General features: G+C 42.7%; 1 protein-coding gene across 2 annotated transcripts in view; it reads left to right on the plus strand.

Annotated features, from left to right (window-relative positions):
- vdra (vitamin D receptor a) overlaps positions 1–15001 on the plus strand; it is an 88545-nt gene extending 73544 nt beyond the window's left edge. For both annotated transcript variants that reach the window (XM_063014892.1, XM_063014893.1), the window contains exons 4-9: positions 3017–3201; positions 6378–6477; positions 7296–7470; positions 11761–11912; positions 13257–13373; positions 14530–15001. In XM_063014892.1, the coding sequence (XP_062870962.1) occupies positions 3017–3201; positions 6378–6477; positions 7296–7470; positions 11761–11912; positions 13257–13373; positions 14530–14783 (983 nt within the window). In that variant the 3' untranslated portion in view covers positions 14784–15001. The remainder of the gene's footprint in view (positions 1–3016; positions 3202–6377; positions 6478–7295; positions 7471–11760; positions 11913–13256; positions 13374–14529) is intronic.
- Positions 15002–15407: the final 406 nt, after the last annotated feature.

Here is a 15407-nt window from a genome sequence, read left to right on the forward strand (position 1 = left end):
TAGCAGCTCTGAATACTAGGTAGTATACTGTACTATACAGGCATGATTGGCTAGGTCTTGGGAGAATGGATTGGCGTCATGTCCAGGGTGTTATTGTATTGTGCCCTGTGATTGCAAGGGAGCCAAATTCACCATGACCCTGGGTATTTAAACATCTACAATCATTAATATCATCATTAGTGATCTGCAGAGAGGGTCAAGAGCCTTGCTTAAGGACCCAACAGTGGCTGCATGGCAGAGCTGGTATTTGAAAGCCCTACCCACTAAACTATCACTGTCCCAATGACCATGAACTTGACCATGAACTTAACCATGAGTAATGATGGAGATGTAATGGCATAAAGAATCTGACCAGCACCACATGTCTGTTTACTTGCAGGTTGGTGAAGTTTTCCTCATGTTGGACTTGTGTTTTTTTTGTTTTCTTTTTGACCACATGCTGTTAGCACCTGTTTGTCTGATTGGTTCAGGCTGTTAGATTCAAGTCAGCCAAAACAAGCTCACCCCGAATAACCCGAAGCCGTCTGTCCTCTATCTGACAATAACTGGATACTCATCTGTGAGGGCTTGAGGACATCACTGTGTGTACTTATTAAACTGTTAACTGACCGCAGCTTGTGTTTGGGTCAGTGACATGCTTACATCCCAGGCAGCGGGGGGGTTCGTGTTTGGAAAACAAGCTAATCTTTGGTTTGGAAAGCTGTCTGTCGTGTTTATTTATCTAGGCCAGTTATTTGCTGGCTGTGCGCTGTTCTCAGAGTTACGTTATCGTAGCATTACGAACATTCAGCGTAGCTACATGAAATCATTCTCATGTGTTTAGCTGTAAAGGAACAGTACACGGGGTTGAAAAAATGATCAATATAAACAACAGTTCATCCACAGAGCGAATGAAGCTTTCCCAGGACTCATGTAGTGGTCGCTCAGAAACAAAATGAACTGTTCTCAAAACACAGAGCGAGTGTAATTTAATCCATATGCTTGTGATATTGGCTTATACGTTATAAAGCCAAAAGTATTTGGGCGCTCCTTCTTATTGAACTTCACAAAGTTCACAAGTTTCATCAACATTCATTTCTAACAGATTTACACAATCAGTTGCTGTTATTGTTATTATTATTAGTAGTATTATCATTATTGTTGTGGTTAACTTTTAAGTAAATAGCTACTTGTTCCCACAGACACATGTCGAAATCATGTTGAAAGCCCTTGCAAAAGAGTGGGTGCTGTTATAGCTGCAACCTGGGAGTCAACTCAGTAATAATAATATGTCCAACATATCAGGCGTGCACATACTTTTGGCAAGATAAATTATAATAATCTAACATCTAATTTTGTTAAGTATTAAAACTGCAACTAATCATTAACATTGACGGACAGACTTATTTTTTCCTTTAATAGAAGTAAACTATTTCTATATTAATACAGTTGTGCCTTCTGTGCTAAGAATACAATTAGTTACCATTCAATTACGTTCCAATGCTTTTAATGTAAAGAAAAAAAAATAAAATACACGGACAGTGATTGGCTGGTCTAAAAGAGGGAGGATGGGCTGTAGGGATTCCTTATAACTGCTGCAATTACGACCTCTGCTGGCTGATTCTTGGCACCTGCACAGAGGTGTGGCTCTCCGTACACAAAAGCTGATCGGCATATGAACTTGCCTCGTGCGGGTGAAAAGATGCAGTCGGCTACTGCACACGTGTCGAAATGGGCGTGTGACAGTCTCGCTCTCCTTAATCTAAGGTGAAGATCAGCATCAGTAGAGAGGAAGCGTAATGCAATCGGGTAATTGGATACGACTAGATTGGGAGGAAAACTGGGAAAAATGCACAAAAAAAGGCCTGGGTTTGATTCCAGAGCTCGTTCTGTGTTCTGTGTGGAGTTCGCTTTTTTGCCCCATTTCTGTGTAAGATTCCTCTGTGCACTCCGGTTTCCTCTCACAAGTTAAAAGACGTGCAGTCAGGCCAAGTAGAGCTACTAAAAGTGTTTGTATGTGTGTTTGCCCTGTGATGGACCGGTGACCTGTCTGGGGTGTTTCCTGCCTTTCGCTCAATGAATCGCGGGCGGCTGAGTGGGTAGCACTGTCGACTCACAGCAAGAAGGTCCTGGGTTTGATCCCCAGGTGGGGCGGTCCGGGTCCTTTCTGTGTGGAGTTTGCATGTTCTCCCCGTGTCTGCGTGGGTTTACTCCGGGAGCTCCGGTTTCCTCCCACAGTCCAAAGACATGCAAGTGAGGTGAACTGGAGATACTAAATTGTCCATGACTGTGTTCGGTATAACCTTGTGTGAACTGATGAACCTTGTGTAATGAGTAACTACTGTTCCTGTCATGAGTGTAAAACAAGACATTAAAATCCTAATAAACAAACAAACAAACAATGAATCGGACCCACTGCGACCCTGACCAGGATAAAGCTGTGGTAAAACAGACAATGAATGAATGAATGAGTACAGACACGTTTGGGTTGAAGCTCACAGCCCGTGTGTGTTCTCATTAAACTTAAGGGATGTTTTGTAGCTGATGTGTGTCTGCTGCAATTTCATGCCGTTTAATCACATTGCTGTGGTGTAATTGAATATGTGATCAGCATTAGAACCATGACTGCTTTCCCTGTTGACTTGGCTGACAGTCAGAAACGTTCTGCCAGTGCCATAATTACATTTTTATTTTTAACCATTTTTTCATTCATGCAAAATATCTCTGATCATGAGATTTTCTGATTCATCCACATTCTGTACTGGTGTGTTAGGTACAGACAGGGTAGCTCTGTTACTGTGTTTAACTCTTATCAGCCACACTCATTGCTAACAAGTGTATAAATTCTATTATATCAATTAAATTCTATGTTACCAGCAGTTTGGGGAAGGCCTGTTAACGATCCAGCATGCGTGTGGCCCATGCTTTGTTGAATTTAATGTGGAGGAACCCCAAATATAGGGCACAGAGCCCTATATTTTTGGTGATGAATTGGAACACCATCTCATCTGTTCATCTTGTATTTTTCTCTCTGTAGTTATTCTGACTGATGAGGAGGTGCAGAGGAAGAAGGAGCTGATCCTAAAGCGCAAGGAGGAGGAGGCGGCACGCGAGGCTCAGAAACCTCGTCTCACAGACGAGCAGAACCAGATCATCAACACACTGGTGGAGGCTCACCACAAGACCTACGATGACTCCTACTCCGACTTCGCTAAGTTTCGGGTCAGTTTCATGACGAGGAATCGTTTTCTGTAATTCATATGAGTTTGGTATGTACAAATCTCAATAAAATACACCCAAATGTTAACATTAAACCAAGGACACACCAAGGATGACGCATAGACCAGGTTTTATATACAAGCAGCAGAATTGGCTACAGTAGAATCACCCACCAACACCTGATGAAAGGAGAAAACCCCTCAAGCTGTGAAATCTGTCAAACACCTATTACGATGAAGCGCATCCTGATAAAATGCCCCAAACACACCAAGAAAAGACAACAAGTACACACGCCTGAAACCATTAAAGAAATTCTTACACAAGACAACACAAGAACAGGTTTTTTTACTATTTTATTTCTGCATTTTCTCCCAGTTTAGTGTAGTCAGTTTGTCTTCTGCTGCTGGGGGATCCCTGACTGCAGTCGAGGTGGGTATATTGCTGCTCACGCCTCCTCCGACCCGCCCGCAGCCCTTAGCGGAACCCTTTTTCACTTATGCACTCTGCATAGGCGCCTCTCTATCTGCTAATCATGGTCCTTACACAGTGTTTTGAAGATCCCACCCACATAGTCCAGTCATCCCGCCCTAGCAGAAACGTGTCTGCTGCAGGCCGACCGGTGGCAATGCAGAGTTTCAAACAGAGGAGTTCAGAATCTCGGCGCTGGGTGCCTACAAGAACACTTTTAACCTACCCTGCAGCCATGAAAATGAAAATATAAAATATAAAATAGAGCCACAATATAAAGACAAGATACAATAAGCAGATTCAAACATAATACTGATCATGCCATAAAATGAAATAAAATCGCCAATACATTCCCCAATCCAATCAACTGTAATCTTTGTTTATATTTATATGACATGGCAGACCTGGTATACACTGACAAGGCATAACATTATGACCATTAACAGGTGAAGTGAATAACACTGATTATCTCTTCATCACGGCACCTGTTAGTGGGTGGGATATATTAGGCAGCAAGTGAACATTTTATCCTCAAACTTGATGTTAGAAGAAGGTAAATGTGCGAGCGTGAGGATCTGAGCGAGTTTCACGAGGGCCAAATTGTGATGGCTAGACGACTGGGTCAGAGCATCTCCAAAACTGCAGCTCTTGTGGGGTGTTCCCAGTCTGCAATGGTCAGTATCTATCAAAAGTGATCCAAGGAAGGAACAGTGGTAAGCCGGCGACAGGGTCATGGGCGAGGCTCATTGATGCACGTGGGGAGCGAAGGCTGGCCCGTGTGGTCCGATCCAACAGATGAGCTACTGTTAATGCTGGTTCTGATAAAAAGGTGTCAGAATACACAGTGCATCACAGTTTGTTGCGTATGGGGCTGCATAGCCGCAGACCAGTCAGTTAGGAAGGTGGTCATAATGCTATGCCTGATCGGTGTATGTCACCAGAGGAGCAACTTTCCATTGAGGAGAAGGTGAGGTTTGGTTCGGCAGGTTTAGTCACACTAGCCCTATTTATATGGGCACTGAAAAATCACTAGAGTAGTCAATTAAAAACTAGAATTTAGAAGGCCACGTCACCCAGGGAAACTTTCTAGGTCATCAAAATAATAATCTAGGTTGCTGTCGGGATATTTTTGAAAATCCAAACTTTTTGTTCTAATCAGTAATGGATGTCACCACTCTGTGGAAAAGCACTGTCTGGATATTTTTGGGGTGGTTTGCTTGGTTTATTTCAGCTTGCGACACTGGTACAAATGCATCAGCCTTTTTTAAGCACCCCAGAGTCACCGCTGTCTTGATTATGGCTCATTAATTTAAAATGTCCCAGCACGAGTAATTTGTGGTCGGAACGTAGGACTGATAAATCACTAACACTGTTTTAAAAGACTGTGTCATTTATTTGAACAAAACAAGCTTGTCTATGTTAGGTTTGCCTTAATGAAAATGCCATTTGCACAATTTCTGCTTGAGGCTGTACAATTCAGGACAGGGTGAGTGCAAATAGACTGATTACGCTCCATCAGCTGGATTTATTCAGCATGATTTATAACTTCATTATAGTGGCATTATGTGTCTTTATTTTTTATATGCAGTAGTTTATCAAATCATATCAAAAGATGTATAAAAACATGTCGGTCAGTGCCATCACCAGGCTACGACTGATGAAAACTTTGGTCTGGCTAGTAGCCACATATGGATTTGAAGCCTGGACGCTGAATAAGGGGAAGAAAAATGCATTCAGGCTTTTGAGAACAAGAGCATCAGAGACCTCTAAAAATCTAATGGAGGAAGATGATGACCACTGAGCGAGTGTACGAGATGGCCAGAACAGAACAGGACAGAACCACATTAAGTCCCACAAGTCCCACATGACAATGTTAAGGGCGGTGTTATGACAGGACTTGTAGAAGGACTCAGATGAGGGCATCACAACATGGATTGCATTATCAGGGTCTAGTTCGCTTCATGCCACAGGAGACAGAGGGCAGTGGAGAAAGCTGACCTGTCTGTAAAGCTAATCATCGAAAAACAATGACATTTTAGTGACATGACATTAATTAAATCCCAGATTTTTTATTTTTTTATTTAGTAGATAAAAAAATTAATTATTTTGTGCTTGATAGGACCCAGAGTTCGAATCCCCAGCAGTGCATCTACATACAGACTTGATAGGCCCGTTGATTGATTGGTGTTCTGTCAGGGGTGTGTTACTGCATTCTGCCCAGTGATTCTGGGAAAACCAGACTCACCACAACCCTGACCAGTATAAAGCAAGAGTAAAACATCTAAATGTTTTTATTATTATTAATATTATTGGGTGGCAAGATGGCTTGGTGGGTAGCACTGTCGCCTCACAGCAAGAAGGTCCTGGTTTTGATTCCCAGGTGAGGCGGTCTGGGTCCTTTCTGTGTGGAGTTTGCATGTTTTCCCCGTGTATGTGTGGGTTTTGTCCGGGAGCTCCGGTTTCCTCCGACAGTCTGAAGACGTGCAAGTGATGTGAACTGGAGATACTAAATTATCCATGACTGTGTTTGACATACAGATTTGAACTGATGAATCTTGTGTAACCAGTAACTACCGTTCCTGTCATGAATGTAACCAAAGTGTGTAAAACATGACGTAAAAATCCTAATAAAATAAAATAAATAAAAGTATTATTATTAGTAGTAGTAGTACTATTTTAACGAGTGTGTGTGTGTTTGTGTGTGTTTGCAGCCCCCAGTGAGAGAGGGTCCGGTGACCCGCAGTGCCAGTCGTGCAGCATCTCTTCATTCCCTCTCAAATGCCACTTCAGATTCCTTCAACAGCACACCAGGTGACTCACTCGTCGCTTCCATCAGGATCTCACGACCCGTTTTGGAACTGTTGCAGATAAAAATGATTTTTGCATCGTTTTATGTTTTGCGGAGGCTTTTCTTGAAATTGATACCAATATTTGCACTTTTGTTCTCGCTGTTTGAGCCTCTCACAATAAATCCTTTGTCTTGTTGCAGCGACTGGATCACAGCGGGGTTATTTGAGGAAACACTCCCTCTTGTGTTCTGTAGTTTTATTGTCTTTTCTCCTGTCAGTTCTGCTTCACTGCCATGTCGAGCACAGAAATACTGCCAGTCCTCAGAGTTTTGCTTGGATTGGTTACATCTGTGTGTGTGTTTGTGAAGACTTGTTCCTGAAAGGACCCACTGATTCACCCCCCCCCACACACACACACACACAAGAAAAATCTATTTATATAAACTGATTTCTCTGCCTCACGTCTGTTTATTTGTGGCTATTCTTCGATTCCAGCTACTCCTGTCAGTCAAAACCCTCATAAACCTGCAAGGTTTTTCTCACATTATTCCTCCGTCTCTATTATTTACATCGTCCTTGCTGAAAGTTCTTTATCTCAGACAGTATAAATGTGCCATATAAAGTGGTGGGAAAAGTAATTGACCCCTTTAGGTTTGCTGTTATTGCATAAAATCATCACACAATTTAAACCATTCAACAAAACTCACTAGTGGCGGAGCGGTGGATAGCACTGTCATCTCACAGAAAGAGGCCCAGGGTTTGATTCCTTTCTGTGTGGAGTTTGCATATTACTAACATGTTTTCTCTTTCTCTCTCCATATCTCTCTGATCTCTCTGTAGAGTCTGTCGATACGAAGCTCAGCAGTCTGTTGTCCATGTGTCAGGAGGGTATGGGGAGCCCAGGCTCCACCGACGACGAGAACACTCGCCTCTCCATGTTGCCCCACCTCGCCGATCTCGTCAGCTACAGCATTCAGAAAGTCATCGGCTTTGCGAAGATGATTCCTGGCTTCAGGTGGGTTGATCTGTTTGCCACCTCCAAGGACGCTGTCTGGAATTTTGAACCCTTTGTAAAGTTCACAAGCACCACACACAGACGTGATTGATTTATTATGTCTGGGAGGGATGGTCAACCTAGTCATTAGAAGGTTCTCTCAGTGGGATTGTTGTCTCAGGAAGGACATCCTACGTAAGAACTGTACCAAATCAGAATGATCTGCTGTGGCGACCCTAAAAAAAAAAAGAAAGAAATACATAATGCATACTGTTTGTTTATTAGGATTTTAACGTCATGTTTTACACTTTGGTTATGACAGGAACGGTAGTTACTCATTACACAAGGTTAAATCGAACACAGTCATGGACAATTTTGTATCTCCAATTCACCTCACTTGCACGTCTTTGGACTGTGGGAGGAAACCAGAGCACCCGGAGGAAACCCACACAGACATGGGGAGAACATGCAAACTCCACACAGAAAGGACCCGGACCGCCTCATCTGGGGATTGAACCCAGGACCTTCTTGCTGCGAGGCGACAGTGCTACCCACTTAGCCACTGTGCCACCCATAATACATACACTCACTCACTCACTGTCCTAACCACTTATCCAGTCAGGGTCGTGGGGGGGTGTTGGAGCCTATCCCAGCTTTTCAATGGGCGCAAGGCACACAGTGACACCCTGGACGCGGCGCCAGTCCATCGCAGGGCAGACACACACATACACACAAGCATTCACTTATAGGGCAATTTAGTGTCTTCAATTAACTTGACTGCATGTTTTTGGACTGTGGGCCTTCCCCAAATCATTGCCTCAAGCAGATCATTGATTTTATATAATTGATGTACTTTACGGTGCTCAGGTGGCGCAGCGGTAAATTATGCTAACCTGCTACCAGCATTCGAAACCCCAGCGGTGCTATCGGCCAGGTAGGCATCTACATATTGGCTGACTTGATTGGCTGTGTCTGGGGAAGCGTGCTTGAATGGCTGAGACTTTGCATCCTGTTCGGGGTGTGTTACTGCACTGCACTTAGTAATTCTGGGAAAACCGGACCTGTTGTGACCCTGACCAGGTTAAAGCAGTGATAAAACATGAAACTGAAATATGTGGTCATATACCTGACGATACAATGAAAAGACATGATGTCATACACCTGATAAAATGTTAAAATGACCTAATAGCACCTAATAGCAATAGAGCCGCCTAAAGCGTCCACATACTTTTTGATCATATAGTGTATCTGATAGGAACCAAAGTGAAATGTGTTTCACACTGAGAAAATGAAAGCATGTCGACTGTGTTAAACCCTGATTGGTTTTCACCCAGTCGCTTGCCTACTCATTAACAGAAATTTAGAAGACTCTTCTCACATCGCTCACTTAGCATCGCTAACTGTTGCTTCCTCTTCAGTCGCTAGGAATCACTAGCTCTCATTAGAAACAAATGACTTCCGGTTGCTTTTTTCCACTGCATCGCCGCCGGTGTGAATACAGGGGGAGTGTGTATGAGAAACTAAAACACTGAGAGGCGCAGACGCCCCCCTGCAGAGTCGGTGAGCGTATTAGCGTGAAGCGGCTTGTTTTCAGAACAGCTGCTTTCACTCATTAATAGGACAGAGTGGTAAAGAGCAGCGGAGCAGCGTGTAGCGCTTCCTCCTCATCAGGGTCACGTTCACATAAATATGGAGCTTCAGATGGTACAAACACTAATAGCATATTTAAGTGTGTGTGTGTGTGTGTGTGTGTGTGTGTGTTTTGATGTTCCAAATGTTCTGTACCGTCACTGTAGGAGAAAAACATAAAAACATTCACACCATGGATACACACTTAAACACACACACACACACACACACACATTCACACCACATTATTACGCACATGGATACACACTCAAACACACACACACACACACACACACACACACACACACACACAGAAACATTTACACCATTACACACATACATAAACACACACACATGGATACACACTCAAACACACACACACAAACATTCACACCACATTATTACGCACATGAATACACACTCACACACACACAGAAACATTTACACCATTACACACATACATAAACACACACACATGGATACACACACTCAAACACACACAAACATTTACACCACATTCATTACGCACAAACACATACACATGGATACACACTCACACACACACACATTCACACCACATTATTACGTACATACACAAACATGAATACACACTCAAACACATACACACAAACACGCATACATTAACACACATACACATGGATACACACTCAACACACACATTCACACCACATTCATTACGCATATACACAAACACATACACATGGATACACACTCAACCACACACACACAAACATTCACACCACATTTATTATGCACATACACATGAATACACACTCAAACACACACACACAAACACATACACATGGATACACACTCAACACACACATTCACACCACATTCATTACACACATACACAAACACATACACATGGATACACACTCAAACATTCGTACCACATTTATTACGCACATACACATGAATACACACTCAAACACACACACACACATTCACACCACATTCATTACACACATACACAAACACATACACATGGATACACACTCAAACACACACACAAACATTCACACCACATTTATTATGCACATACACATGAACACACACTCAAACACACACACACAAACATTCACACCATTACGCACAAGCACATACACATGAATACACACTCAAACTGAATTTAGATTAGATTTTTTTTGTAGAAGGCGAAACCGTCGAAGCTTAAAATGCACAAAGCGCTCTGGCAATGCCCACACAAGCTTCTAATCAATTCCATCATCTACATTTTCTACATCTGGGATCCACTTTAAACCCTGACAAGATGCATATTAAGGCACTAAGGTGGTACAGCAGTAAGTTCGGCTAACCCACTACCTCTGAGATCCAGGGTTCAAATCCCTAGTGGTGCTTTTGACCAATCGGGTGTCCACATAAAGATTATTGGCTCTGTATGGGGGAGAGAGACATGGCTGAGGCCGTGGGTAGCGCTGTCCCCTCACAGCATGAAGCGTGGGTTTCCTCCGGTAGCTCCGGTTTCCTCCTACAGTACAAAGACGTGCAAGTGAGGTGAATTAGAGATACAAAATTGTCTATGACTGTGTTTGACATTGAACTTGTGAACTGATGACTCTTGTGTAACCAGTAACTACGTGTCCTGTCATGAATGTAACCAAAGTGTAAAACATGATGTTAAAATAAATGAATTCCCCGGTCGAAGGACCAGGGTCCTTTCTGTGTAGAGTGTGCATGTTCTCCTTGTGACCGCATGGGTTTCCTCTGGGAGCTCCACAAGACCAAAAACATGCACTCAGGCTAATTGGAGCTACTAAAATTGGTCCAAAGTGTGTGTGTGTGTGTGTGTGTGTTCGTTCAGCGTGTGATCAAGTGTTCAGACTCTTCAGATTAATTAAGTTTAGAGAAGCCGCTAAAAGCTCTTCACTCTTTTATTAGCACAAACTTCATTCAGTCTTCGTGTGTGTGTGTGTGTGTGTGTGTGTTTATTCATTCATCATCCAGTGGTGCAGGATGTACAAGACGTCTTTAGATGAGAACCGACAGCTTGTTTACATTCTCTCTCATCACCTTCACTCCCCATAATAACTCTCTCATATTTACATCAAGTGTTTCAACACAAGCATTAATTACATAATGAAATGTTCTACACAAACACTTCACACTGGCAAATACAAAGCATTCAGACCTCTGAGGTGTCATCTGTATTTTAGCTTAATTTTAAAAATGACATTTGAGTGACCACAGGAAGATCACCTTTGGCAGAATTATTTAAATTGGTAAAGATTTGAACCTGGTTCTGGGTGGTGCAATAAGCTGGGCGTCTACATGGACAGGATTAGCTGTGTCTGAGGTTGATGGTCGAAGCCCTAGGATAGATTGGTGCCGTGTCCAGGACGTTCCTACCTTATGCCCAGTTATTTACATTTAAACTGACTTGCTGTGACCCTGACCAGGATAAAACGGTTGATAAAAATTAAGTGAAATATATCTGATGATGCCAAACAGTGCCCGTCCTAAACTAAATTAACCCTGAACCACCAGAACATTGCCCAAAAATTCACATTTTTTAAACTGGTTTATTTGAAATACAAAAAAAGAAATGAAATAAGAGTTTGCACATATAAGTTTTGTTTTGTATCATAGTTTTCTTCTTTCTGAGCTGATTTTGTTTTTTGTTTTGTGGTGGTGTGTTAGGGAGCTGACTTCGGAGGATCAGATAGCTCTGTTGAAGTCCAGCGCTATAGAGATCATCATGCTGCGCTCCAATCAGTCCTTCAGTCTGGAGGATATGAGCTGGAGCTGCGGAGGACCGGACTTCAAGTACTGCGTCAACGATGTTACGAAGGGTGAGACGGACCAACTCACACAGCCACAGCACACCCTTTATACAGTATGTTAGAGTCACAGTGTTTAGTGGATTATGGAACACACACACACTCCTAACACACTGCTGAATGTAATGTTGAGTGCATCAGTGCAGCCTTGTATACTTTTAATAGTGAAAGTGCTGTAATGTGTGTGTGAGTTGTGTGTTTGATGCTGTATTTATTGTGTGTGAGTAAACTGTTTTTGTGTGTTTGATGCTGCCTTTTGTGTTTGAATAGAATGTGTGTGTGTGTGTCTTTAATGCTGTACTTGTGTTTGAGTAGAGTGTGTCTGGGTGTGTGTCTTTAATGCTGTACTTGTGTTTGAGTAGAGTGTGTCTGGGTGTGTGTCTTTAATGCTGTACTTGTGTTTGAGTAGAGTGTGTCTGGGTGTGTGTCTTTAATGCTGTACTTCTTGTGTGTTTGAGTAGTGTGTGTGAGTGTGTGTCTTTAATGCTGTACTTATTGTGTGTTTGAGTAGTGTGTGTATGTGTGTGTTTGGTGCAGTAATGTGTGTGTTAATAATGTGTGTGAATAATGGTGTACTTAGTGTGTGTGTAAGTAATGTGTGTGTAAGTAATGTGTGTGTGTTACATGTACTCGTGTGTGTGTGTGTGTGTGTGTGTGTGTGATGTGAACTTAGTGTGTGTGTGTGTTTAAGTAACGTGTGTGTATAATGGTGTACTCAGTGTGTGTAGGAAAAGTGTGTGTGTATAATGGTGTACTCAGTGTGTGTGTGTGTGTGTGTGTGTGTGTAAGTAACATGTGTATAACGGTGTACTCAGTGTGTGTGTAAGTAACGTGTGTGTATAATGGTGTACTCAGTGTGTGTAGGAAAAGTGTGTGTGTATAATGGTGTACTCAGTGTGTGTGTGTGTGTGTGTGTGTGTGTGTGTAAGTAACATGTGTATAACGGTGTACTCAGTGTGTGTGTAAGTAACGTGTGTGTATAATGGTGTACTCAGTGTGTGTAGGAAAAGTGTGTGTGTATAATGGTGTACTCAGTGTGTGTGTGTGTGTGTGTGTGTGTGTGTAAGTAACATGTGTATAACGGTGTACTCAGTGTGTGTGTAAGTAACGTGTGTGTATAATGGTGTACTCAGTGTGTGTAGGAAAAGTGTGTGTGTATAATGGTGTACTCAGTGTGTGTGTGTGTGTGTGTGTGTGTGTGTGTGTAAGTAACATGTGTATAACGGTGTACTCAGTGTGTGTGTAAGTAACGTGTGTGTATAATGGTGTACTCAGTGTGTGTAGGAAAAGTGTGTGTGTATAATGGTGTACTCAGTGTGTGTGTAAGTAACGTGTGTGTTTGGCTGTGGTCTGTAGCTGGTCACACTCTGGAGCTGTTGGAGCCGCTGGTGAAGTTTCAGGTTGGACTAAAGAAACTCAACATGCATGAAGAGGAGCACGTGCTGCTAATGGCCATCTGTCTGCTCTCTCCAGGTGTGTGTGTGTGTGTGTGTGTGTATAAGGAAACACTTTCATACACTATATGTGTAAGTATTTGGACATCTGACCATGAGCTTGTTGGACACCACATTTCAAAAACAACTGCTGTTAAACTTCAGCTGTAACAACAGCCGCTCTTCTGAGAAGGTTTCTCACAAGACTTTGAAGTATTTCTGTGGGAATTTGTGCCTGTTCAGTCAAAACATGGCAGCATTTGTCTGACTGGACACAAATGTTGGTTAAAAAAGCCTCAATTGAGGTTCCAGTTCATTCCAAAGCTGTTCAGTGCTGCTGAGGTCAGGTCACTAGAGTTTCTTTAACCGAGCTTTTCTTCATGTCTATATAGAACTTGCTTGCTCCCACAGTACACAAACATGCAGCCAGGCTAATTGGAGACACTGAATTGCCCTATAGGTGAATGTGTGTGTATGTGTGTCTGCCCTGCGATGGACTGGCGCCCAGGGTTTTACTTTGTCAAGGGTGTTACTTTGTGTTTTGCGCCCATTGAAAAGCTGGGATAGGCTCCAGCACCCCCCGTGACCCTAATTGGATAAGCGGGTAAGACAGTGAGTGAGTGAGTGATTTATTACACCTGTTAGCAACCATTGTGGCTGAAACACATGAATTCAATAATTAAAAGAGGTGTCCCAATACTTTTATCCATACAGTGTGTCATGTTTGGCTTTTGTTTATAACAAATCACTTTATTCTTTTTCTTTCTGAATCTCTGTGCTGTCTTTTATTATTTTCTCACCGTTTTCCTTTGTTTTTCATTTCTTTATTTTTTCTTACTCCCTCGATCTGTTCTTTATTCATTTCCTCGTCCATTGACTTATTTTTCCTTTAACTTTTTTTCTTTTCTCTTTTTTTGCTTTCACTATTTTTTTCTTTTTTTTTTTCTTTTGTGTGTTTTTTTCTTTGTTCCTTTTCCCTTTCTTAGTTTATTACTTTGTTTATATCCTTCTTTTTCATATAATTCTTTTTTAGTTTTTTCTTTCCTTGCGTTTTCTTGGATCCTTCTTTTTTACGTTTCTTATTTGATTTATTTCTCTTTGATCTTTTGCTTTATTCTGTCTTTCTTTATTATCTGAAATATTTTAAACAGCATGAGTAAAAATAACCTTTTTTATTGTGTGTTTGTGGATATCAGACCGTCCGGGCGTGCAGGACCACATGCGGATCGAGGCTCTGCAGGAGCGTTTTTGTGAGACTCTCCAGGCTTACATTCGCGTGCACCACCCCGGTGGCCGACTGCTCTACGCCAAGATGATTCAGAAGCTGGCGGACCTGCGCAGCCTGAACGAGGAGCACTCCAAGCAGTACCGCTCGCTGTCCTTCCAGCCTGAGCACAGCACCCAGCTCACCCCCCTGGTGCTGGAGGTCTTCGGCAGTGAGGTGTCCTAGCGCCAGGGCGCTCACCACCCACGGCGGCCAGCGCCGGGGCACAGGGTGGGGCCAGGGCCTGGGCAGGCGAGGGCTGAGCTACAGGAGTCGGATGACAGGGGGCTGTGTGTGTGCGTTGGCGAGTGTGTGTGTGCGATTTAGCAACGCGTGTATATGAGGTTGAGTCTCCAGGGCAGGAGTGTGCCAGGGGATGTGTGGTATCCCATTTCAGGGAATTATAGGAGTGTATTTGTTGGGGTGTGTGTGAGAGGGGTGGGGCGGGTGCGGGGATATAAATCCAGACTGGGTTTTGAAGTTTTCTTCTCTAAACTAAAGGGAATATTAGAATGTACTTATGCATATATGAACATATATGAAATAGAAATATAAGCTAATATCTATATTTAACAGAGATGGTTTCTATTCAACATTAAGGGGTATAATAGGATTAGTGAGCGTTTGGATCGGGTGTGTGTGCGTGCTTGTACAGAGGGGGTGTTTGTTGTTTGTGTATATGGAAGGACGGGGCACTAATGAGCAGGCACATGCACTGAACGAAGTGCAAGAGGCTTTTTATTTTTGATGTTTGTATAGAGAAGGTAATATTGACCACAAGAGAGCGAGCCAGCAGGACAGTCATTCAAT

Source organism: Trichomycterus rosablanca, chromosome 19 (assembly GCF_030014385.1).
Source record: "Trichomycterus rosablanca isolate fTriRos1 chromosome 19, fTriRos1.hap1, whole genome shotgun sequence".
Lineage (NCBI taxonomy): Eukaryota > Metazoa > Chordata > Actinopteri > Siluriformes > Trichomycteridae > Trichomycterus > Trichomycterus rosablanca.